The 27,331-nt window shown below is 41.0% G+C and overlaps 1 protein-coding gene across 2 annotated transcripts in view; it reads right to left on the minus strand.

The window, feature by feature from the left end:
* The window catches only part of IL1RAPL2 (interleukin 1 receptor accessory protein like 2), a 392,772-nt gene that overhangs the window by 6,286 nt on the left and 359,155 nt on the right, over positions 1 to 27,331 (minus strand). The window contains exons 7-10 of one of the 2 annotated variants that reach the window (XM_056360132.1): positions 23,401 to 23,530; positions 16,993 to 17,138; positions 11,293 to 11,436; positions 6,697 to 6,867 (exon numbers count right to left, since the gene is read on the minus strand). In XM_056360132.1, the coding sequence (XP_056216107.1) occupies positions 6,697 to 6,867; positions 11,293 to 11,436; positions 16,993 to 17,138; positions 23,401 to 23,530 (591 nt within the window). The remainder of the gene's footprint in view (positions 1 to 6,696; positions 6,868 to 11,292; positions 11,437 to 16,992; positions 17,139 to 23,400; positions 23,531 to 27,331) is intronic. The other variant, XM_056360133.1, reaches the window with a different exon arrangement.

The raw sequence follows: 27,331 nt of genomic DNA on the forward strand, positions 1-27,331 counted from the left end.
TCCAGAAGTACTTAGTACTCCCCGTAACTTCAGCTTCAGACTGCTAATAAAGGTAGGTGACAAACTCCTTGGAGCATGTGGATTTCTGTGAGCAAAAGCATGGGATTCCTGTCTTTGGAAATTCAAGTTTTATTTTTGCCAGTGGTACCAGGCTGACTGCATAAACTTGTGAGTTGCTAAATCACCCGCTGTTCTTTCTCTTCTGAATTTGAGACTGCTCAAAATATGGCAGGTTTGGTTGTCTGTCTTATTCAGCCCATTAGAAGGTATTAAATCCGAGCAATCTATATTGCAGTGTAGAATGGAGAAAGGGTTGTTTTCACCTTTCTGGTGAGTTAAGAAGTGATTGTCAGGCATTGACTCTGTTCCACTTTCAAGAAAAAAACTGAGCAGGGATTTCACAAATGGCATCACCAACTAGGATGAACTGTAAGATTCCAGCCCAACGTATTTCCATCAGGTAAACATAATTTTGCTGAAACTTCACTTTTTCTGCAGGAGATGTCAACTTCAATGATGTTTTATTTGGCGGGGGGGCAGGGAAATTGTCTTGACAAGATCAGTATGGAATTATTCATTTTTAATTCCCAAGACTGTGTTTTATCATAAACTCAAATGTAAATATGAAATGTCAGCATTAGAATTAACTGACTTGATTTTATTGAAAACAAAACAAAACAAAACACCATTTTAAATTTTGACCCTTTTTTCCTCCCTTGAAACACCACTTTGCAATATGGCACAAAAACTGTTTGCAAAACATTAGCATTTCCCATAGGTCAAAAAAAATAGAATTTGGGTAGCTCTGTCATTGACTTACTTACATCATGTCCAATGCAATGCCCAAGGAGGTATGCACAGCAAGAACTTTTCAACCCATAAACAAACATAGTTTTTGCATGGTTACCCTTTATAATGAAGACAAATCACCTGACAGCAAATACGTGCTCACCAAACACCGTCAACATGTAACGATGCCGAACTATAGTTTGAAGCACTGAAGAAGAGAAGTCCAAGTCGTGCATCCCACTTGCAATTAAATCAAGCATAACTGCCTATTGAATCTTGAATGAGCTGCACTAACCACAAGCTGGAAGGAAACCCAGACAATCTAATATGTAAGCAGACTAAGAGCAAGGAAATTAATGAACACCATGGACACAGAGTTGCTTACACAAAGAAATGACTGACTAAAGCAGATTCAGATGATTTGCAGAAACAGTTGAGGGAGAGGGAAAGAACACCAGAAATCATATAAAGTCCCGCAGATGTTTTTGGGAACCATGGTCTGCAGCACCACAAGAACCAACGAGCATCTACCATCAACCCCATACTGGCTGGTTCCTGGCACTCTGAAAATAACCAGCCTTTCTGCGTTTGGCAATGTGACCATCACTTGACAAAGTTATTCACAGAAGAGTAACTCAGTCCTGGTTTCCTAACTGAATAGTTCCCAAACCCTAACTGATTACTTTAGTATAACAAAAATGATTGCATGTCTTGTTTTTTCTATTTGTTAAATATCTGTTGGTTCTGTTAGCTCAGACCAGAACGGCAATGTAGCCAGAACTGCCAAAACACCAAGTGGAGTGACGGCCCCTCCCCAGAGAGCGCCCAGTCCCAGTATAAGCTAAGGGACAGCTGAGAAGTTCAACATAAAGAAACAAAGCAGATGAGCTAGGCACACTGCCCTCTCAGCATGGCACTCCCTTGGCCATCACCAGACTTTCTGTATTTGACATCACAAAGGAAGGAGGGATTAAGGAGAAGGAAAAGATGCCAGCTCTGGGGATGTCTCCTAATGGCAGCTCTAGGGATGTCTTGCAGATCAAAGTGTCTGAAGTGGGTGATTTTGGTGAAATTGTTTTAGCAATAGATTTTGGAATAAAAATTCTAAATATCTAGAAACAAAGATTCAGACTCATACAGGTTAGAAGGGGGCTCTGGTGGTCTCCAGGTCAACACCTCACCCAAAGCAGGACGAGCTAAGATTGCTCAGGGCCTTGCTGAGTTCAGTTTTGAGGACCTCCAAGGTTGGTTGGAAGCTTCTTGTCAGTGTCTCTGGGTTCTGTTCCAGTGTCTGACCACCCTCCCGATGAAGAAAATTTTCCGAATGTTTAAATGGAATTTTCAGTGTTGCAAGTCATACCTGTGGCCTCTTGTTCAACGACTGTGCATCTCTGAGACAAGTCTGTCTCCATCTTTGTGCTTTCCACTGGAAAGACAACAATAAGATTCCTCCCTGGGCTTTGCTCTTGTTGGCCTTTTCTTCAAGAAATATAGTTCTTTTGGGCCCTCCTCTTATACTGTGTGGTCCAGTTCCCTGTTCACCTTGGTGGCCTTCAGCAGGCTGTTACAAGGTAGCCAGCCTTTCTAGCTTTCGTTCATATTTATTCCGCTTTCAACTGCCATTCCTCTGTATCCTTGCTACTCCTGCCAATGCCTGGGATTAAGTCTCAGATTCCTATAGAGTACACAACCAGGGACTTCTGAAAGGAATTTGTGGAGCTGAGTATTGCTGTTCCACATAAATGGTGTCCCATCCCTAATTAATGCTCCTTGGGAACTGCAGGCACACAGTCCAACTGGGTTTTCTTCATCCAGGAACCCAGGGAGCTGGAATTCACCAGGCAAAACCCACACAGATGGGCAGACAAAACTACAAAGTGCCAGAGCTGCAATATTGACTGTTGGGTGCTTTTTATCACATGCCTTAGGTGCTCTCCTGTCGTGCTGACAACCTCTCATTTTTCAGGTAAAAGCAAAGATTTTTATTCCATCGCTGTTGTGACTGATCTCTGTAGCCTGGGCTGAGCTGAACTGTTGGTGTTTTTTCAATCCTGTCAAGATCAAATCCACATATGCTTAGAGAGCAACTAGATGATGCTCTAATAGATTTGTATTACTGGTATTAAAAATCCAACTTGACAGTTTTGACCTCTTCACTTTCAGGGTTTAAAATAATTTGCAGTAACCATGTGCAAAAAATATCTTCCTCTGATGTAGTCCCAATTTTAGAAGGGTCAAGTGCAAATAGATCTTTCTCTCTGTAGACACATCGTCCTTAGCAAGACAGAAAGTGGCTCAGGTAAAAACATAACTATTCCTGTTTCCCCCCTACCCCCCGCAACTACTTGGTCTCCTCAGGTGAATCAGAAAGCTCACAGGGCTTGAGCGTGCTTGCTGTGGGAAAGGGCTTGTTAAAAAAGCCCTGGAAACTAATAGGGTGTAAAAAATTCTAACTGCTAAAGAACTTCACTAACAACTGCAACCACGTCTTAGGCATCACAGCTTCATACAGGCTAACATGCTCAATTATGCCTCTAGTTACCTAGGCAGGAAGGTATACGTGCTGTCAGCTTCGATAGAATGAAGAATACTCACTCTGTTAAGACCAAAGAATATTCTTTTAAGAAAGAAGAGCTGCTGTAGCACTTCCTACAACGTGCGACTCAAATCCTGGGTTACAAACTTGGTATTCCTGCTTACCCAGCACACCGCATCACACGTCTCCCTGCTGTGTCGCCCCTCGTCTTCCAGCCTGCATGGCGGCGGGGGCTTCTGCATGAGCAAGAACACAGAAGCGGTGGCTGCTTGAGCCACGTTTCCACCTTGCCATTTCAGGGACCCGGCTCCATCTGTGCTGCTCTCAGGCAGCACCAAGAGAGTCACTTCACGGTGGTTCTCCCACTAGGACAAAACGCTCCACTGGGATAACAGTTCTATCCTGGCAGAGCACAGAAACTACTGCAAAACGTGACTCAGTCCCATCTGACCTGAGCTCTGGATGCCAGGGATCTGTTTCCCAATGGTGAAGAGGTGGCCTCAGTCCCCACAGCCATCACCCCTGTCCTCCTGGGGACAGCAACAATCACTCCATGGGCATCCCTGAATCAGACGGCCCTCAGCGCAGAGCTGGAATGCAGGGCTTGGGTGTGCAGTAGGAAGGAGTTCCTCACTGGGTGCGCACGTCCCAGCTAAGGTGCATCTGGCTGCAATCTCTCAGCTGCACAGGACATGCAAAGCCTATCACAGTTTTTCCCCAGATGTTAGAGATGAATCAGCTGGGCAAAACCACAATCAAACCTGCCCCTGAGTTTTTCTGAAATCAGCTTTTTAGTTTGTTCAGAGACGTGTGCGAGAAAGTTAAAGAAATACTATTTAACAAATCTATTTTTTGCTTGCTCTCAAATCCAAGTAGCAGCTGTACGTACTGCTTCATGCCAGGAAGGAAGCACAATAATACACACCCTCCTGTGGCAGCACCTTAAAACTGCAGAGATTATATAAAACAACCAGCCTTACAACACGCACCTTCTTTGCTGCCCTAGTGGAATGGCACACATTTAAGTACACAAGACACAGAAGAAAACACACGAGAATGGAGAGTGGGAAAGCATTACATTACACCCAGTTATTTACATCAAAAGATGAAGAAATACAGTACGTGTGAGAATAAATATTTCCTACAACAAAAAATAACTGATCAAACCCCCATTTTTCTATAGAAATCTACCTTGAAGAGCCATGTATTTTGTCATATCTGCCACATTTTGAGAGAGTCACTCTAAAATACATTATGTTTAGCTCTGAAGTTTCTAGCAGGTCCATACCACATCGCACTGCCTGCTCTCTTCAGTAGGCACTGCAAGTCTTTGTAAGACTGGTGAGCATTAGCAGAACACAGCCACTTCTCCAGAGCACACCGAGATATTACAAATACAGAGCCTGAGTCTTCCCTGCTTCCCCATCACCTCTCCCTCCCTCTTGCCCCTCGAAATAAAGTGCCTTCACCCCCATCTTTTTCAAAGCTAAAGCATGAAAATCACATTCATTCCAGTTCCACGTTTTATTCTGCATTGTCATTATGTCTGATTAAGCGTTCTTGAAGCGCCATGTGTTAGCATCAGGCCCTTTCATAATACTGAAGAAGTGAGTTTGAGAGGAAAAAAAAAAAAGCTATTAAATCTGTGAATGTTCATAAATGACAACTGACATTTTCAGGTACCCTACATTTTCAGGAGAGGCTTAATGAATACCCAAAGTGATGACAAGTATTTGCTGAGCGTCTGACTGACAAAAATAGACAAAAATTAAATACCATGATGGCTGGTACAGCAATTGGGAAGAAAAATCTCATTTCAGATTAATCTGTGCTTCAGTATAGTTATCACTGAAGGACTAGCTTTATACTCTTCAATTCACTGGTATAATTGCTATGTATAAGCACTATATTGCTGGATATGAAACAACTATTTACAACAGTTCTGTGATTTTTACTACAAAAAAAAGATGTATTTTCTCCTAATAATATCTAAAAAATCAGTACTACTTGCTTGTACTGTCAGAAATAAGAAGACTGTGAGCCATGTCCCCTTTCTGGAATATGTCACTAAGGGAGTAAAACTCATATCTTGCCGGGGCAGGGCAAAAGGAAGAGGGAAGCAGCTCTAACACAGGAGCTGCAAATGCACATGATAAATTCAAGCCACTACATGGGACTTTGCATGATCTCTGACTCCAGGATTCAGAGCTCTGTTTCCAGCTCCCTTGAATGTCAGAGAAGTAGGCTCCAGCTCCCGGGGCAGGCACGGGGGTTTGGCAGCAGCAAGGCAGCAGTTTCAATTCTTTTGGCAGGCAGGTTGCTAATGCAGCCATGTTCTAGCTGTTTCATGTTTAGGGACATCTGTTCCAGCACAGGCATTGCTTCATTTTCGTGTTCGTATTTCCTATGCAGTAGCATATACAGAGAGAAGTTCATATTCCCTTCTAATGTTTTTCATGGAGGTGATTTGCAGACAGAATTGGTAAAAAAAGCCTATTTTATACAAGGGTAGCATTTCAAATAAATGTGATATTAAAGCAAACATACTGTGCATTCAAAATTCATAAACATGTTGCATATGATTCCTGGTCTCGTTTGACTTCTCCAAAAATAAATCTGGAAGAAGAGATACCATAACTACAGCTAGGAAGGCATTAACTATCGGTACAGACATCCAAAGGTGCTGCTAAATCTTCAGGCATGGCAGCAAAACTGATTTGAAATGGACAACTGTATTTCACCATCAGCATGGAAACCAGCATCAGCTTACTGGGCTGTACATAGTCCTCTGAAGAATTAGTATTACTTACACAATACCAACACTGCTCAGAAATGCAATACTTGATCAAAACTCTAATGAAAAAAATTGCACTTATACCATTAACTGGGAAACTATTGTAGCTGATTTATGAAACTACAAGGTCAGGGAAAAAAACCCCCAAAAGACAAGGGAAAGATGACATTTAATTGTAAAGCTGCTGTGGACAAACATATAATTACCGGGGAAAAAAATAACAATCCCATTTTCAATGTTAAAACAAACACTATAAAATCTGTTTGGGAAGTTTCCTACTTAGCTACCTGTGTCTGACGTAGAGATTTTGGACTACAGTGTTGCTTGCAGTGCTGCAGCATTCCCTGTAGGAAGGTCCAGCTCCTGCCTCCACTGAAATCAATGGCAATTCCCTCTGATTTCAGTGGTGCAGGAACAAGCTCTAACCTAGAGCTCAAATTTGCAGTACTGAGAAAACTTTTCCAGTCCTCACAACCACTTTACAATGACAGGTTTCCCGTATCTACTACTTATCGCACAGTCCAGGTCTTCATGACATATCAGAGGGAATTAAAACTGAAAGGTCAGAAATACTTACTTCCACTAGGGATCAGGTCCCTATCTGGAATGAAGAGCTTATATCCATAGTGCTTTTCTAGAACATCTGGCAGAATTTCAAGTGCAAACTGCTCCTCTTCGTTATTATCACAATCTAACGCATCAGGATCTACTTTGGTGTATGAAAGATATGCATCATACTCCTTGTTGTCTGTAAGAAAACAAATTCACGTTCAGCCTGCTGTTTGCAAGACCATTATAAAGAATACAGGAAAGTACTAGGAAATCGTATTATTCCTTGAAATGATCAAGCATTTCCCAACAAAACTGGGATTTTTCACAGGAACATATAATCTGGCTTCCACAGAGAAATTTTTCAGATCCAGACAAAGGACATCCTTTTAGTTTTCTTCTGCATGTTGAGCTAGTTAGTAGCTCCGCTTCATGTGGTCACTGTATACATTTCACATCTGAAAAGATCGCGGGAAAAATTTTGATACAAATACTAAAGCTGGAACTTTTTATTTTAATCCTTTACATATGGCTAATGGAAATCTTTCAACTCCTATGCCTCGAGAGTGCTATGATTATGTGGAAGTTCTGAGCTTGGAACAGATTTTGACCCTGGAAAGTTTTAAGCAGGGAAAACTTTCTTGCACTAATAATTGTGAGAAAATACATGACTTAACCCAAATTAAAATCAATTACGCAGAAAGCAATGACAAAACAAACAGTCCAAAGCATTTTTTTCCAAAAATCTTGCAGTTTTTTAAACCAATATCTTAATTTCAGAGGTCGCTTGATCCAGGACATTTTTAATACTTGGGGCGCACAGAATGACAAGAGAGAAATAACTCCAAGAGCAAACGGGGCACAGGGGGAGACTTGCCCTGCTTTCTGCCTGCAGCTCAGGGGTGGAGGCGAAGCCTCATCGAAAGGTGGGGGCAGGCGGTGGGTGACAGAGGGTCCCAGGCAACACCACGTGAGGACAGCAGGGCTGCAACACAGTGGTTTAGCTAGAAAGGGCATCACACCTCCTGCTCCCCCTGCACAGCACTGGGGCTTGTCTCCAGCTCTCTGCATCTGAAACATGGAGCGAAGAGCTGGTGACTGTGCCAGGAACAGAAGTGACACCACTATCAAGCTTGGGATCCATGCTGGGATCAGACTTCGTGACATTTCTCTTTACTATTCCTCTACAGTAATGAAAAATAGTATATTGAAAAAGTCAATCTTCAGCAATTCCGTCTCTAGGGAAGAGCACAGCAGCCATAATTTACAGAAAATGAAAAATAAAATAGTTAATGCTGTGAGTTAATAGTTAATGTGCAAAACTGCATGAATGGAGGATTGCTGGGTACCAATTATCTGTAAAGAATAGCACACATGAAAGATAATTAAAGCAGTTAAAAATAATCAATGTAGTCTGATAAAAAGAAAAAATAGCTAATCACAATACAATACATTCCTTGATGACCTTGAAACGATGGTTACTTTCTTTAATTCTTGACACAAAGCCAGGCCCATGAGGGTCAGAGCTACAGACAAAACACATGAATAATTACACGTTTCTAAAAGGCAATTTGCCTAGTGTCACCATAGCTGTATGGGAGGATGTCCACCTGGCTTGCAGATATTTCTCTGAAATCAACAACACACAAAAAATAGTAGTTACTGATAGAAAGATGACAGAAGAACAAACAGCAAGGAAATAAAGGCCAGCCAGCTTTGAAGGCTTGTCCAAAACCTGCTACCCTGTCCGTAATGAAGCCTGCTAAAACCTTTTAAGAGAAGCCAGCTACCAAGCGATCCGGGAGGCAAATATCCCTGCAAACATTTGAGAACTCTGCAAAGGCAGCAGAGCAAAGCCCAGAGCACTGACATGCCTGCTTACGAAGCAGGCTGTGTGCAAGCAGTCCCCGAGCCTCCTGCCCCTTCCAGCTGCCTGCCCACAACGGCCCTCTCCAGTCACCTCTACTCACAGCACGAGCAAGCAAGACACAGGCAGAACCAGTTCCCCTGGGCTCCCCTGAGTCCGTACGCTTGCGTTACATCTCTGCGCTCTCAACTGCCTCTTCGCAAGTTTCACATACACAGAACGTAGCAGAAGGACCTACCCATGCCTGCCACCGCTTGCTCTGTCTGCTTGGGATGCAGCGCTGTTTGCGGCCATTGTCTAGATGGCTTCCCTTAATCCGCAGTATCATTTTCTCTTGAAAACAATGCTACGCACAACACAGGAAGGGAATGCATCCAACATTGCTTACACAGGGTATTTTTAGAAATAGGAATACAGCAAATGTGCTGAGTACCAAATCTATTTTAAAGAAATACATGTATAAATGGAAAATGACCCTGCAATTGCATCTATACAGTTAACTGCTCATGGGAGCTCTGTATGTTCCCACTATAGCCTACATAAGTAGAAAGAAACGTCCCTGTATATGCTTTCCCTTCAGCAATATTCTGCCTCCATCTTTCATTCTGCAGGATCAGAATGAGACACGCAGCTGCAATAGTTCTAAAATCATGCACTGGAAAAATAAAAGGTTGTTTTCAGAATTAACAAGCACATAAAATCCCCTATGTACTCATGGGCCTTCATCTAAAGAACTACAAAATAATATTGTTTCATAAATTAAAAAGTGACTGAACCAAGGAATTTACATGAATAAAAATGCAGCAGCTTCACACTGAAAATGCAAGATAAATGAATCAAAGCGATCTGGAGGAAGTTACCCCTTTGGGTCACTTTTTGTTGGTGGTGTGAACAAGGGAGGTTATGTTGCTATAACCCCAAGGTGTTAGAGGTAAATTACTTCCAAAAGCACAACATCTCCCCCTTCACTTTCTCCTAGGTATCAGTATAAATATTGTGCAGTACTGTATAGAATGAAAAAAGCATCATTTTAGGTTTTCCCACTCACAGATGAAGACTGAGAAAAAGGAAGTGCCCTGCCTCCGTTCCTGCCATTTATCATTCCTCATTCTAAAATCCCCCGGATATCATTCCGCCCATTCTCCAAAACTCCTATGGCTTTCATTGTGGTGAGACATTTTCACACCATATCTCCCCCGTGTTAAACAGAAACATTTTATTATTTTGATAACAGGAATGCTAACTGCCCAAAGTAACATGTCTGTGCAACTGCACACTGTTTTGGCACAGTAGGGGAAATGTGCTCCCTGCTCTTTTTTTTTCAATTACGTTATTTTTTCTAGATGTAATACCATTCCAGACTGCCTACATGACTCATAAGTGTTGCAGTGGGCTATGAAAAGTACCTGTACTCAAACACTGAACTTTAGATCTTTAGCAGATATTAGTTATGTGCATACTAATAACATGTTAATTATGCTATAATAGAAGTGTTAAGGATATAATAATGGGATTTAAAGCACTTGGATTTAGTTTAGCAGGGCTTACTCCAGTTTCATAGGAGCAGGAATGTTCTATATTCAGGAGAATTAAAGTTTCAATTTAAAAATACATGTTTAGCTTTAGGCACCAAAAAGAATATATACTAGTGAGGGGGGAAGTGGCAGGGAAGAATGATGAAAACCAGCCTATTTTATTCCGAAACGTTCTCTCCAGGCAAACCGTAAGTTTCCACTAAGTTGTTTACAGTCCGTGAATTAGCTGAGATAACTAGTTAGCCTCAATAATCGCCTCTCACTAGTTACTGGAGTTAGTTGGCAGCCTGAAGACAATTAAATGGAAATATTTAATGAAAAATATCTGGTGAAAGGGCTACCCACATACTGTATGGCTCTCAGGAGAAGTGATCCTGGGCACATGTGGCACCGGGACACGTGAACATGAAGAGTTCTCTCGGGGCATCAGCTCACAAATGACATTCGAGCCTTTATAACAGACTCATGAATAATTCTTCCACTCCCATTTGCTTATCACACAGCCCAGTGACATTTCAGTGAAAACAAATCATTGGTTTCAGGCTGCTTTGGGAGGTCTTAGGGCTTTACACTGTTGGGTACTGTGCTGGTTTTGGCTGGGACAGAGTTAGTTCCCTTCACCGTGGCTGGTACTGGGCTGTGGTTGGATCCTGCTGGAGCAGCGCTGCTGACACAGGGGTGTCTTCGCTATTGCTGAGCAGGGCTGGCACAGAGCCAGCCAGTGGGCTGGGGGGCACAAGGAGCTGGGAGGGGGCACAGCCGGGGCAGGTGACCCCAGCTGGGGGAAAAAGGAAGAGGAAGGGGGGGGACACATTCAGAGTGATGGCTTTTATCTTCCCAAGGCACTATCATGGGTGCTGGAGCCCTGCCTTCCTGGGCATGGCCGAGCACCCGCCTGCCCATGGGAAGTGCTGAATGAACGCCTGGCTTGGCTTTGCTTGCACACACGGCTCTGGCTTTACCTGTTAAACTCTCTTTATCTCAACCCACGAGTTTTCTCACTTTTACTCTTCTGATTCTCTCCCCCATCCCACTGGGGCAGGGGAAGGAGTGAGTGGCTGTGTGGGGCCAGCTGGGGTTAAACCACACCAGATGCTTAGTAGTTTGAACTTAAACTAGCAGCAGGTAACTTTTGGGATTCATTTCAATCTAGAGGCTTCATCACTTCAGGTCTCTGAAATATTTCCATTACATATATTGAGTTTCCTGAGCAACTGCTTACCATCAGCTGCTTCGTCTCCTCCAAAGTTCTGTCTGTAGAACAGCATTAACTCTATGTTGTAGCACTTATAGATGGTCACAAGTAAAATAAGCAGAAGAAGGATGGCTCCCAGTCCTCCAGCAAGCTCTATTTTGTAGATCAAATCTAAAATTAGCAAGGAAAGACAAAAAGGTTATGATCTTTCCGAGCTTTATTTGCTCTAATCCACTGTACAATTCCACATAAGATTGTGCAGCTTCCAGTTATAACCACTGTTACATTAAGGATGCCTATTTTTTTTGTTGATTACCTATTACTTAACTTTACCCATTTACTCCATCTACTGCTCATCTGAAATAACCATCCAGAATGCATTTGAGGCTATAATCATAATTCTTCTACAAGGGAAATATGTGGTGATTTTACACTCAGGATTAATCAACTTGTAATGAGCTTGTGGAGTTTGAAACTTCTGTATTAGCAGAGTGCATCAAATGCTGTATGAAGCATGTGAGAATAGATATACTAGACATGTCGTACACCATTTGGGAGGCTCTAGTCCCCTCAAAATTATTAAACTTTGGTTTTATATTTGTGAAACCAGTGCATCAGATTTTGTGAGCTGCCAAGCCAGGACTTCAGCTGAATCACTGGAGAGTGAATTGAGCATCTGGAATGCCCAAGATAGTGTGAGGTGCCAGAAGCACAGATCAGGCTGCTAAGAGCCACTTTGTTTGAGTTGTGATGGCTACTAACGGAGTTCTCACATGTTTGTTTAGTACACATTATACTTTAATGGGAACTAGCGCTAGTTAAAATTTCCTACTGGGATGCTTTTGTTAGGAAACATCACAAGCAGTTTGTTTCAAAGAACTTCAGAAATTCATCCAAAGGCGATTATCCATCTTTTACAGCTGGGGAAATAGAGGCGTAGAAAAGTGAAGCAACATGTTCAAGGTCATTCAGCAAACCAGCAACAGAATGGGATAAAACCCCCTGAATACCAGTCCAATGCTCTACCTGATGTAAGACACTAACTTTAACAGCATTGCTCTGTAGCCTGAAATGTCCTCTGAACACAATATTGCTTGCCACACCACTTGGCATATTGCTTAGCCATAAAAGACAAAAGATGACAATTTGACAATAGTTACCTCTAACAGCCTATATTAGTTTAGATAAGACGTCACGAAGATATTTGCTGCTGTTATAAATGCAATGTGAAGATGTAAAAACTGTAATAGAGGCAAGACAGTTTTTGTGATCTTTACGCTTCTAAAACTTAGGTCAGAAAAAATTACTGGTATGTCATTTGTGTCATTTTTCAAGATAAAAGGCAAATTAGTTGTGTATCTTTTGGGGTTATTCTTGCCTTGCCATGCCTTGTGTTTCAGTAATTAACATCAGATGTCAAACTATTCTCAGTTTACAGTATCTCTGATGTCTGTGTGGTAAGAAGTCACGGACTAATAGATGGAAAAAGTCTATCATAATAGCTATTTCATCTCTCTGAGAACCCAGGGAATTCATGGGACTTTTATTACACTGAACAATAAAGTTAGCATATGCTCGGGGGATAAATCTTGTCAAAAGGAGAATAGAGTTGGTTAAAATCACTTTTCAAGGAAAAAAAACTTTTTTTTTTTTGGTATGAATCTTTTTTTTGCTAGGAAAGTGAGATGATGGCAAAGCTGCCAGCTTGCAAGGACAGAAAATGCTAAGCCTTGATCATCATCATCTGCAGCCCACAAAGGACTTCTGTTCACTTGTACAGTATCGAGCAAAACCATAAAATCCAGCTCAAAAGGCAGAATCAATCTGCTTTTGCATGTCCAGTATTTGTCCTACTGCCCCACAAACTCTCCTAGCATCCAGACATAAGGATGCAGAAAGCCAAGTCTTTTGGGCCCCTTATTTCCATTCCAAGGTAAAGGCAATGAAAAAAAATCCAGAATGTTCAGGTTTTTTGCCTCTTCCAGCTCTTAGTCTCTGCCTCTGATTAATGCCTTACTCCTCATGTGTCCTCGCTGTGGTAAGTAGGGAAGGCAGCACACCCAAGGAAAGGGGTTAAGTCTGGGCTTTATGCTATAATAGTGACAAAAAAGCAGTAAATAGTAATATTCTGATAGTTTCTAATGTAAAATAATATAAAAGGACTTAGCTACAATGCATCACATAGGATTATGGTCTTTAAAATACTAGAAGTCTCATAACACCTAATAAATGAGAGACAAATGTATTTTAAAAGGTTCCTCATCATTTAGTACTGTACCAGTATCAACAAAACCCCACAAAAAATTAGTTTCCTGCATGTCTTCAATAAAGGCAGCCTCCTTGAAATAAATGGTGAGGAAACATCATTATAATATTTACTTTTACCTAAATTCTTTCCACTAAAAGCACAGCTTGATTTTATTCTGCAGTTCCTGACAAGTTATTAATGTTCCAGGACAGTTATATTATAGACTGTACAGACTTCAGTCACTAAAATACTGGACTGTTTCCAAATTAATCTGAAGGCAATCCAGAAGTATTTCCACAACTAAGGGACAAGTAGGTGTATGTTGTGCTTCCACGTAATCTGAGCACCAAGCATGCTAGGACAGAATGGAGGAAAAAACAAAAGCAAATGCAGGATCATCCGGAACTTATTTCTGAACTGCTTGAAAGCAAGTAACAATGTGGTCCTGCATGAAGTCAGTGAGGAAGATAGCAGGCAGTGGTATTCAGATCTCAGGGACATGCCCGATTCTGTCTTTGCATTGGTAGCTTTTGGTGTTCAAAACTGGATTTGGTTCTTTTTCAGTCAAAAAAAACCTTAAAAAAAAAAATCCTAAATGATGATGCGTGCTCTGGGGCTACCAGTACACTGGCACTGTGCAAACTGCACTTCTGTATTCTCCAAAAGCATGTGTAAGGACCATACCACTAATTACAGTAAAAGACTTCAACATATTTTACCTTAATTTTACCTTAAATATTTGAACAGATCCTTTTTCTTCCTTAAAGCAAAGTACGTGCTTAAAAATAACCTCCTGATGTCAAGAACTAACTCTAGAAACTCTTATACAACAGCTATAACTTGGATTTGGGGTTTATTCCTTGTTTTTTTATCCAAGCCTTCCTAGCTTAGCAGACTCATGACTCATGCTGGGTTGTGTAGACCTGATATGCTGCAATCACACCTTTGAAGAGAGGGCAGACATGACCTACAGCACTGTGACAACCTGGAGCCAAACTGGAGCTACAAGCGCCTCTGGCTGAGCAGGGGTAAGGCAGCCCTCTGGAAGGCTTTGGAGGGAGGGAGAGTTCTCTGGCCCAGAGATCCGTGATTCCTCTTTGCCAGGAGCCTCGGCATTTCGAAAGCTGCAGCACATTACAACAGGAATCCACGATCCCTTCTTTGACAGGCACCAAAGATGCTGGTCAACAGCTGTCTATCAGTTCTGCCCTAAAACTTGTCACAGGTCAGTAAAACCAGCAGTATTTCCTGGCTCATAATGCTCCACAGTCAAATCCAAGCTGGAGAAAGCTAGGATGAGAAGTAATTATATCAAGCTGCAGAAAGGAAAGGTTTGGTCAAGTATTTGTAAAAACTTAATAAATAACAAACAGGACAATGGGACAGGCAGTCAAAGGACACAGTAAAAATACTGTGGTTATTTTAAATGACACTTTAATAGTTGAAAATCAACTGTTGAGAATGCCTGAGGGAAATATAAGCTTTCTACAGCCACAGTGCAGAGAGAAATGAAATAGTAGCTGAGAAGTGATCCTTTCCACCTCCAGATTCTGTATTCAGCAGTGCTTCTTCCATAATTTCAGCAGAGCTCTGAAATATCTGCATTTTCTTGTTATAAAACCCCCTAGCTTGTTATTATAATATATGCAACACAGCTGAACATTTAACAGCGTCAACATAGAAACACTATCAGTTGTATATTTATGAGGTTCAGTGGATGGAAAGGTAGAATGCTTTTGCAGTGAAGAGGCTAATCCTTCACCATGATGACCAGATTCCTTAATTAAAGTTGTGACATCCTGTCAGTTTCAATGTTAAATATACGTTTGTGTGTGTTCCACACCACACCTCCAGGCCCTTGTTTCTCAAGAGTGGTTTGCACCTTCCGTATTGTGTTTTATCCCATCACTTAGTGTAAAACATAACCTATGCTACGCCCTTCTTTCTGGGAGGATGTAAAACTCTCACATACATAGCAAAGTGTGTAAGTAGGACTTGGTTCCACTGATTTTGACAGGACTGCATACTGTACTTTCACACATATAACCTGTGGGTCACATGAAAGAAGAGCAAAAAGCTCTTCTTTGTCCCGATACCGCCCCTCCCTCACCTTTCGTTTTATACAGATTATAGCCATGAAACGCAGCATTTAGCGTCCAGCATGCCTTTAGGTGAACCGATGACTATAGCTGTTTCCTAGAACGGCGGTGCCCCATCCAGAGGGGCCTTGGCTGGTTCTCCTGTTCCTTTGCCTGGCCCTTAGTTCACTTGTCCCACGGTGATGTCTACCCTAGGCTCAGAGGTCAATCTCAGCAGGCTCAGGTACTAACATTATGTTTAAACCTTCTCCAAATGGTGACGCTTCTGTGGGCTTTGGCTGCAGCTGTGATAATGGAAAACCCTGGCTTTGTTAACCGACACTAACGCTGCAACCCACTACCTGCTGAGAATCACGTCCTTTGCCTTAGTGCTCTGAAAGTACACAAAGGACTGGAGCAGCACCTGCAGGTGTGCCTCATGAAAGCATTTCTTCTTCTCCTCTTTTGGTAAATTAATTTACAGCCAACAATAATGGCAGAGATCTGGGACAGTGGATTAACTCTTCAGTCAGTCTCCTGGGATGAGGGCTCTGTGGTTTCCCCTTACCTCTTTATCCCCAGTGTGTAGCCTTTGTTTTCCCAACAGTTGCTTTTGTACTACTTAACACATGCTATCTTAGAGAGATCACCATCAAACTTAAATGTCACCCTACTTATGAATAGCACAGGTGACTGAACAAATATAAGAACTGTAATGAGATAGTTACACTCCTTATGATAATGACTTCTACAACCAGCAGAGCAGAGTAGCACCTTTTAATCTGGAACATTCAAACCCAAATGGTTTCCTTTCTCCTACAGATAACTTGTCAGTAGTGGTATTCCCAATTCCAGATACAGTACCAAGCAAAGCAACCACGACGGAGTAATTTTCCACTGATTTATAGCTCCCATTGCAACATTTTCACTCCCAATGCAGTTAGAAATTAAAATGCATGGCAACTGTTCAAAGATTGCTGTTTAAACAGCAAAGCCAGGAAGTAGAGAAATATGTGAACATCTGACCTCACTGCTGAGGTACCTATTCTAAGAAATGCACATCTTAATTCACACCATTATTTCTGATTTAGTCAGCCAACTGTGGGTCAGACTCATAGGTTGTTCAGACCAGAATACTTCCACTGATTATATTGGTGCTTTGTGGGTGACTGTATTCCAGACAAGTGCATCACCTGCAAGGCTGATTCACTAGAACCTGAAGAAAAAGTCGTGATTTTTTTTCACAAATAGTAAACTGAACCTGTAACAAACATCCTTCAGCTCCAAATAGGCACACAGAAGTCCAGCCTGGCTCAGAGAGGTCTGCAGGACCTTTGCCACTGGCTGACTTGCTGCTGCTCAGGCAGGCGAGAGTACATATGATTAAATAAAGAGAATTACCTTTCTTGCGCAGAAGAACACTGGCGTGTTTCCGTCCATTTCTGTTTTCCACATGACATGTATAGTTAGCCAGGTCTGCCTCCTCTACAGCATCAAAGATCAATGTCAGTTCAACTTCTTTTTCACCGAGATGTTCTCTGAGGAGCCTGAAAGGAAGGAAATAGTCTTTGCTTAACTGAATTTAAACAGCTGGAAGATTCCCAAAAGAACTATGTTTTCTCAGGACAAGATACACGGTGTTCCTGGCCTCCCCCACTCCTGGAGAAGGACTTAGAAGGAGACTCGAGCTGGCTGAAGAAGACTTCACAGAGGTGTCTTCCATGACAACCCAAAGCTTTTTTCTCTGCCACGTTCGTAGTGATGAGCTGAAACAAGTGCAGGAAGAGGGGCTACCAGCACAACCACAGCATGTGGCTTGCTCACCGCCTGCACCAAAATTAGATGCTAAAAACAATGTTTCCTTTAAAAGCAGCAATAAATAGTCACTTTCCAGATAAGTAAATATGCACTACTAAGCTATAGATGAGCAAATCATAAGGCAGTATTTTAAAGGCTGGGTATTGTGATACATTTTAATGCAGTCTGGAAAACCAAAGAAAGGAGCTGTGCTACTCTGGAATTTTCTTCTATTTTTGGGGGCTAGATCCTGACTTTAAAAGGCAATGGTGTCAAGAACAAGAGCTCTCTGCTCCTTTGAGAGGACAGAGACATGCAAAATCCCCACAAAGGGAACAGAAAGTTCTAGCTGACTTTCAGGCCAGAGGTACAGTCTTTTGATGTCATTGTTCCAATGTGAACATTAAAAAGAATGCAAAATAAATGCAAGTGTTTTCTGATGCTGACATTAAGTCTAAAAATACAATGCCCTAGTCTCTCAAAAGGCTTCTTATCAGTTGCTCAAGGAAAAGTTGCTGGTCGTTTGAACAAGGAAATGTAGCATCAAGTAAAATCTACCAGATTCATTTGATGCTGTTAGCGCACTGCTGCACGATGTGTAAGGGGTAAACAGAAAATGTGGGATGCCCTCGCAGTTGCCTGTGAATTCACCACTGCCCAGAGTGCTTCAGTGAGTCTTCTCTCTGAAAAGATAGTGTATGGTACTAAAAAGTAAAGGTATAAATAAGATCCGGGTTCACAAAAAAAATAGTTCCTTGGGAGGCTGAAGGGAGGCAACTGGGCACAAAGTAATTAACCAAAGCTCTGTTTGTGCTTGATGGAAACTGGTTCTGGAGAGCTTAAATTTTTAAATAACAACAACCCCCAAAGTTCTGTATTATGAAGTTGTTTTGGGGTTTCCAATACGCACACACATTTTCTTATGTACATCATTTCCTGTAACAAACACGGAACTCCAAACATGAAAACGCAACAGAAGTGAAGTACAAGGGCGTTGTACTAGACAATCAAGAATGCAAGCCTGACTGCTACAAACCACATATTGCCAGTAAGGCTTCATACAGCCTTTAAAGGCTTGTGTGATCTGACAGAACCCAGATGATGTATCACAGCATCCACCAACAGTTCAGCCTCTTTCCCTATGGCTGCATAACTTGCCGAAAACCAAGTGGAAACATTGGTTTAAGAACTGGCATGTGTGTTGCATTTGGAAACTTGGAATGCATCTTTTTTGCAAATTCACTCTCATTTATTGGTGGGGGTTTTATGATTCTGGCCTTGAGTCCAAGTGCTGAAAATAATGCAAGAAAGACTGTATTTTTGCATTATTTCTGGCCAGAAAAGAAACCTCCCAAGAAAGCCTGATCTGTCTGTAGACACAAATTAGTATACATCATTGCTGGTCAGATAAATAAATTCTCATTTACCTATTAATATTCCATATCTATATATAGTGATATATTTTAAACTCGGGAAAGTATTTTTTCTCTGTTGGTATACAGTATGATCCACAAATTTTGGCCTACAAATGCTGTAAGGAACAAATAAAATCATTAGCAGAGAAGATATCTGGGACACTAACCTGGAGCACGCTGAATGCTCAAATTGTCTTGTGTTTACTATAATTTGTGTATTTTACACAGAAAAATTGAAGACAGATTGCAATTAAGATAAAATAAACTATTATTCTGAATCTATTTAAAATAAAATAATTGATTGACCCTTAACCTAAATTTAAATAATACGTGATCAGCTGAAAAGGAGCTTTCGCAAAAAAAAGAATATGCATATGGACTAAGAATTTTTTTCCACTTATTTTCATGCTAATTGAAATCTTTAGGAAGAAAACTCTTCAGAATGGGATCTATCATGAAAGTGCTGACAGTCACTTAAGCATTATGCTAGTAACAAAGTGTAAAAAGCTCTTAGGGGTCTGAAACCCTTCATTCCTGCTTTTTTTTTTTTCCTTTCTTTTTTTTTTTCTTTTTAACCAGTACTCTACAGCTAATGATTCATTGCTGCCACAGTAATACACAGTTGGCACCTACATTTTTTAATGTGTGTGCGGCCTTTAATTGATTGCATTTTGTGGTTGGTTCAGAGAACCCTGAGCACAATATTTTTGCCTTAGAAAAGGAACACAGTATCAACATGTAAGACCTTAAAGCCACAGCAGTATATGCTGCACACCCAGAAGATGAAGCTCTGTCCCTACCTGAGCTGGGGGAAACTTTGCCAGCAACACTGCCAACAGGTGCCAGCTCCCACAAGCTGAGAAAATAATAGCTCTTTTTTCTGGTTTGATGAACACACTGTAGCAGTAATTACATCATTTAATACATAGGTAAATCAATGGCGCTTGACAACTCACAACAAACAAGATGGAGGGAGACAGAGAAGAGGTGGGTGTAGTAAAAAAACCCCACCAGCTTCTTTTTGTTCAAGCCGAAGCATTTTATTTGATCTGAAACAACACAATTTGTCTACTGATTATTTTTCAGGTAAGATATGAATAAAAAACAAAAGCATAATTTAGAATACAAATGTTTTCTTTGAAAAATATCCAACGTTTCAGATTTTTCAAATCTTTTGTCGTATTTTCCTAATGTATTTATGCACTAAGTTGAATCTGAAGTTAAAATACTTTTCCCTTGAAACCACATTTTCCGGCTTGGTAGGATCACAGATGTAAAGGCCGTGAGAAAGCTTCACTTGTTCTCTTTGCAAGACCAAAGCATTAATTCCAAACCTTTACTAATTTACATGTGAGCTGAAACTTACCAAAAAGGAAATTTTTATTCTTTATATAGTTCAGGTTCTGGACTGTGAACAGGAATAGGAACCGCAGTCCCTTCTTTCCAGTCCTTAACAATAGCCTGCAGATGAAAGGGCAGACCTGCGTGTACATAAGTACCTCTCCAACGAAAAGTAGTTCAACTAACAACATGGCACAGTGATCTTCCCTCTCACTTTCCTGCATCGTGTTTCTCATTCTCTGCTCAGGCACTGCCTACCTGAATAGTGCAAGCTTTTCAGAAGAGGGCTGTCATTGCCATAGTTCTCTGCAAAATGCCCAGCACATTAGCTAGGCAGTGATGGTAATTCTGCCTCGATCCCTCATCATCCCCTCCTAACAGAATACATCATCTTCATCTTTTCTGAGCATTCTGCAACCATGAGTCGACTTTTGTGGGGGATGATCAGTAGGAAGAAACAAGGTTGTAGTTCAAAATGTCTCTGTTCACTTCTTTTCATGTCTCTAGAATGAATTAAACTATTTCCATTTTAAAAATGGAGAGTGAAAAAAAGACAAACATGCTCTACAAGTTGAGCATTATGAAGCACCTGCAAACTGTTCTGCAATGTTGCATGAAGAAGAAAAAGAAATGACTCGTAGGTGGCTGGGAGAGTAATGCCTGAAAATACGTCTTTGCCATGGCAGAGGGACAGTGTTGAAATTTGCTGTGGGCTCCTTTGATAATTAGGTACAACTGACAACTCTGCAGGCAGGCTTAAAGACTCCGATTCCTTCTTTAATAGCCCTGGTTCAATTTAAATGACGTGTTTATTACTGCTGTGATAAACCCACCTGGCAAGCAAAGCCTCTTTCTCCTTTTCCCCCTACGTATGTCTTACATTTGGGGATCTTAATTCAAGGGAAGGCAAGGAGGCAGGTTACAGAAGGGGTTCATAGCCTCTAGGTCCTGCAGTGCTGATTAGTTACCTTTTATTATAAGGCTCTGTAACAAGGTCTAATAAATAACGAGAAGCCCAGAGCTACATACATATTACTCATGGTGAAATCTGCTTACCAAAAGAAAACGTTCCACGGGTTTGATTTTAACAGAAATGTTCAAGTCATGTGCATTCTTATTTTAGTGCTTTCATAACAGCACACTAATTGACTGGTAACTATGCATGCTAGAAGATGCAAACTAGGGATGGATGTTTCGTACACCCACACTGCACTGATCTGCAAACCTGAACTCTCATCACATACAGCAAATCCAGTGACGCAATGGATGGGTACAGTCCAGGGTAAAGACAGCACCAAAAATTCGGAGTGCTGCTACATTTATGAACTAATTTAACATAGGGGATGCAGAGTTAAAATGTTACAGTATTTGCCAAAGGAACAATTCATGACATATCTTGGTCTGGTTGTAACAATTCCCCATTACTTGTAGTTTATCAACATCAGCAGAAATGTGCTGATAATACCATATAGAAGCAAACTGATGAGAAAAGCATCTAACCAGAAAGTTCACCATGGCTCATCAAATTTGAAACATACATGACATTTTTTTGAAATACATCAATAAACATGACTGGGTGGAAGGTGTGGGCTGGCTCTGGGCACTGACAGAGAACAGTTGGTGCTGCTTAGTTTCCCTGAAGCAGCATACCTGCAATGGTACACATAAACAAGAGCTGTTACTGTGAAAAAAACATTTGCAAAAAGTTACTACTGTAGTTGCCATAGCTACTTCTAAATGAAAAAAGGGATGGACTGTGGCTCTGCTGGCAATGATGCAGTAGGTTTCGGTAAATGCTGTGTTTTTAACGCTGGGTGTGATGCACAGGATTAGGTACATGTTAAGTAGCTTTGCTGAAAAGAAGATTCACTGAATTGCGTTAAGTCTGTAAACTGAATCAAAGAATTTTAATGGAGTGAGAAAAGGGAGTTGTCACAAAATTTGAAACATGAACGTGTAATGATATGGCACAATGAAGGACAAATAGAGCTTTTTCAAACTCAGTTTCACTAACAAATGCACATAAAAGAAAAGTTTTGAACTGTGCTATAGCTGGAGAGCTCTTTAAATACAAACCTCAAATTGTCCTTCTGATGTAGAGGAAGAACATGGCCAAAAGCACTCTGTTCATATATATATACCAGAGAGGACACAATGTTGTTAAATGCCAATTGCTTGCAGTGGCAGAAGTTTCCAATAATTGTATTTTGTGGTCAGAAGCCCAAAAGAGGATTGCACACTTAAAGCCATTCTAGCAATATATAAATTGAATCTGTATGCAATTAAGGTGCAATGTTAGGTCAGTTATTTTAGTACATCTTAATAACTAGTGGCTAAATGGCTGAACTTCAAATTATTGATCAGGTAATAAAGCAAAGGAGTCTCTCTCTCTGCCTGCGGTCCAAAATCACTTTCACAAGAAACAAACAACTCAGAAATGAAACCAAAAAATTGTGCAATGAAAGGTGCAAAGACCTTGCCTTTCTTTATAATCTATATTCATTGTACCTATAGGAGCTGGGGCAACCTTGTCCGTAGCATAACCATAGCTCAGTCTTTGCTCAAAGAGCTATTAATCAGGTAATTATTAAACAAGGAAGACAAGATGATGCTGTTAGGTGCAAATTCCATGAATGTTCATGGGGATACAAGTGTCTTTTTTCTTTACAACTGGTACAGCAAATGATAACCAGCATCTGGAATCGGCCAAGCACAAGTTGGATATTGAACATTCTCACACAGAGACTTCCTCCTCTTCCTTAAGTGTTAAGAATGGAGGAAAAAATGCTGCTCTTTGAGAGCCCTAGTTAAGGCATACTGAGAGCTGCATCACAAGCAGACATTCAGTAGAAGAGAAAAAGTATGGTGTCTTCCACAGGAGACCATTCATCTTTAAGATTAACACTGATGCTGAAATGAATGTCATCTTGCCAAGGACTGCCACAAGGGGCAGCTGCAGTGGACAGCATCATTTCCACACGGGGCTAAAATCAACCCCCAAACCACTCCAGAGATGCTTCAGCTACCATCAGGGGAATTTCATAACAGATTCTCAGGCACATAGATAGCTGCTATGTCTTTTAAGTTGATTTGCTAGAAGGGAGAAGGAGTAACTCACACTGGCCTGGTTCCAAGTCATTCATCACTCTTCAGACAGAAAACTATTTCCACTTCCAATTAAAAAAACTCTTTCAAAAAACCCCAACGGGATTTTGGGACATACCATGTTTTCAACAGTAAATACTCCAAAAAGTACCTGACTTCGCCTTCTCTAATGTGACCTTCTAATTCTTCTATGAATTTTTCCCCTTTCATCCAGTAGATCATGGGGCCCGATTCTCCACTGAATCCAAAGAAAGCTTTGCAGGCCACGGTCAGCGGGTTTCCTGAGGACAAGAAGAAAAGAGGGGGTGTTAGACACTTTGTCATGGCTACTAGTGAAAGAATGATTAAAAGAAATCTAAACACCTCAGATAAATCTTCCCACTTAAAATCAGAGGGGAAAAAAAAAAAAAAAAAAAGAGGAGTAACTATAAACCATAGGAAAAAAGGTGATGTTGACTGGTACCTTAGGAAATAGCTGTGAAATGAAACTCTGAGGTTATCGATAATTTCATTTTTCCCTGAAAGATACTACATGAACAATGAGAAGGTATGGAAAAGGTGGCAACATAAGGGGATGTCAGATTGGTTGTTAAAAAGAAAGAGATGACTTCTTTGTCAGACTCCCGGGATCTCTACCAGGACTGGGGAGCGTGCCCTAAGAGGCCAGTAAATCACTGAACTTGCTTACTGCTGCTGATCCACCTGTAAAAAAGACAGAGTAATTTCTTCCTCACTTAGACAGAAATCAAATGTTAATGAAGTCTTGGTAAGCTGTTCAGTGAGCTTTTAAAGATCCCCAAGTAATACATGATGCCAGTGAGCACCAACAACACTCATGTTACTGTCAACAGGCTTTTGGCAAAAGACCAAACTTCAAAGCATTATTCAAGCAATAAATAACTCTTCCTTTCAGCTCTGCACAAATACATCCAAAAGAAAGAAAATAAACCTTGGAAACTAATCAGATTTCTTTTCTCTCCAAGAATTCAACATTTAGATGGGCTTTTGTTTGGCTACAGCTCTAGTTGCACTAGCTAGTTCAGGACTGTGCTTACACTGCCATGACAGATGGTTGTCTGCCTGCAGAAGAAAAAAAAAAAAAAAAGAATAAAAAAACCCCAGACAAGCCAGGAAATTCAGGAAAACCATGCTTGTTCTCTTAGTATGCAAATACAGCTGCTGCAACCACTTCTTTTTCCCTATTTTACCCAGCATAGCCCAGGTTACAAAGCAGCTACAGAGTCACTAACTCACATGGGAGGACAGACCTCATTTAATGTCAATGGAGACTCCTGCTGAGTCTTCCAGGACTTGGGTCGAGCATGAAAAATCCAAATAATGCATTTTACCATATTTAGAAGAAATGTTTTATTATGCCAGCCATTCTCAGTGCCAGCAGGAGACTCCTTTGATGCTGAAATAGAACAGGCCTACACTTCTCAAAAACAGCTAGTCATTTGGAGCACATTGGTTGCTTGGGCATGGTTTAATAGTTTCACATCAGTTACTCCTTGTCCACTCAGCAGTGATAACTCACTGTGTGCATGCTTGGAGCATATGAGAGCTGTGTGTTAAAGCATCTTTGCCTAAACCCCCAAAGAGCTGTCCTAAGTCAACTGCTTGCAGTTGTCTATCCATTATTTCAGTGCCCAATTTAAGACACATCAAAAGAGTCTGATTAGTCAGGAAGTGCAGCACTCCCAGCCACTGAAAATCAGCCGCCTTTAAATTGTTTCCAAGTCAAGATCCAAAATTACAAGTCCTTTTGAAACATTAGGATACAGCAAGAAAAGGTTTAAAGACTGCACTTCAGTCTGTTTCTCAAATAGCAAAAGACAAAAATAGAAAATGTTTATCCTGAAAATGTTTTACAGACTCTTTGATTATCTCCACATTCGCTATGAACTCTGGTACCACAGCTGGCCACTGAACACGTGCTGACGCTGACAGATTGTATACAACCAGCTCAAACGTCCAAAATACAAGAAGAGGTGGATATTCATCCCACAACACTGACCACCATCATAAGAAAGTTCCAAACTTTATTAACTAATGAAGTCAAAAACACATCTAGGCAGACATTTAACCCCATTACAAGACAATATTGGAGAAGTCTGTTCCCTTCTGCTCCTAACCCGTTCACCCAGCCCTGCGAGGTGCTGTGTGCCCTCCACGGGTGGAGGGGAGGATTGGAGTCCCTGGCTGTATCCATCTCCTGTTTCCCTAACGTGCTGGATGCCTATGAGGTGTGAGGTCTTTTGTGCCGCTTGCCTCGGAGTCATGATACACATCTATTTAAATGCCACTTAGTGATTCCTAGCATGTGGCTGTTCAGTCCGTGTTTGATTTTAATAGAGAAAGACAATTGTATCAATGTGAAAAAGAAAAGGGTATCAGCACTGACAGTATATGCCCTTTTCCTGGCACACCATGCCAAGCATTAAGTGTTACAAGGAAAATATATTACAGGGTGTGCTTTTCCTCAAACCAGCAAATTTTTACTTAAAAACAAACCCTGAAGAAAGGAAAATATTCCAAGGTGAGTCTAAGATTTCTATACATGCAGAGTAAATATCCTGAGGTAACACATCTGATCTGAAGAAATAAGACGTTTTCTATACAAATAGGAAAACCTGAAAAACCTAGTGGTTGTTACACAGCTTCTGTAATAAACAAACCCAATATAAAGCATCAGTAGCCTTTACTGTGACAGCCTGCATGCTCTGAACATGCCCAGGCAGATCTATTTCCCAGCTTTGCCATGAGGGAAAACCAGCAGAATAAACTAATACTGTCAACAGCAAACTTTAGAGTGAATTAGTGTTTTCAGCTCAAAGTCTAGGACTGGCCACACCTGAAAAAAACCAGCCCATCTCATCTGCAAACCCATCACCGATGAGAAGGAACTGTAAGCAATGGGTTTCTCATGGAACAACTGATTTTTATCTCAGTAGCAGAATGATGCACATCTAGGTTGAGCTGATCTGTCCTGGGTAGAAAGAGCTTGGAATTTGATGACACTTGAAGGTCCCATCCAAACACAAACTCTCACACACTGTTCTTCTACTCCTCCAGCTGGTAAGGACATCATCTCACTCTTCTCTAGCTATCTGAAGCAGCTTCTGCTTTTTAAGTCTCATCACACCTTTGTGAACTCTGGAAGCAGGACAAAGTCAGAAAAGGTAACAACAGCTCTTCCTTGCAGAAAGTTTATCTACTCAAATAAGCTTCCATAAGGAACGTAAGGGAGGTTTCCCCTCTCCTGCTATGTTAAGGCACAGCTGGCCACAGCAGCAACCTGTTACTACTGGTTTTCAGGGAACTCCAACCAATTCCCACCCAGAAAAGAACATAGCATGTCTCACTGCATTTCTCTCCCAAGTACTGAGATACTAAAATACCCGAATTCCCTGGTTCCTAAATGTACCCTTGAATATGGGGAGAAATGTGCTGAGCATGGAAAGTGCCCTTTGCAGGTCCTGATCTTGGGGCTGGCTTTAAGCCATGTGGTGTCACACTGAGACACAGTTCCAGGCAGAAGGAACTAACAGGCAGTCTGCAACTCCAACAACTCATCTTGTGTAAGGCCCAAACTTTTGCATATCATTACTGCTATTCTGCATGACACTAAGTAGTTCCACAACTAACTGTTCTTATTAAGAAAAAAATCACCTTGCATCACTTAATTAACAACATCAAAGTTCCTAGAATGAATGCTATCCTAAGTTTTCCATTTATAAATGATTTCTGTTTAAATCAGACTCATCAGTTGCAATTTTAATTAATAATTTGCTCAGAAACAGAGAAAATTATTAGTAAGATTTTTAAGAATCAACAGTTGAGATAGTATTTTAAGAAACAAGGGAAGAAACTAGAAAATCCTGCTTGTAGACATCACTGAGTCTACTGCTTTGCTGGGGTCACCTTGTTACAGTAAAGCCTCAGGTTCCAGCAGAAGTCTCTGCTTTTGCTTTTTTTCCCTCCTCTGTCAATCAGGCAGGCTTGTTGCAAACTCCCAGCTGATAAGACACAACCACTGGCAATAGAAATTACATTTTTTTCTAAATCTTATTGTACATTTT

Source organism: Falco biarmicus, chromosome 14 (genome assembly GCF_023638135.1).
Source record: "Falco biarmicus isolate bFalBia1 chromosome 14, bFalBia1.pri, whole genome shotgun sequence".
NCBI lineage: Eukaryota > Metazoa > Chordata > Aves > Falconiformes > Falconidae > Falco > Falco biarmicus.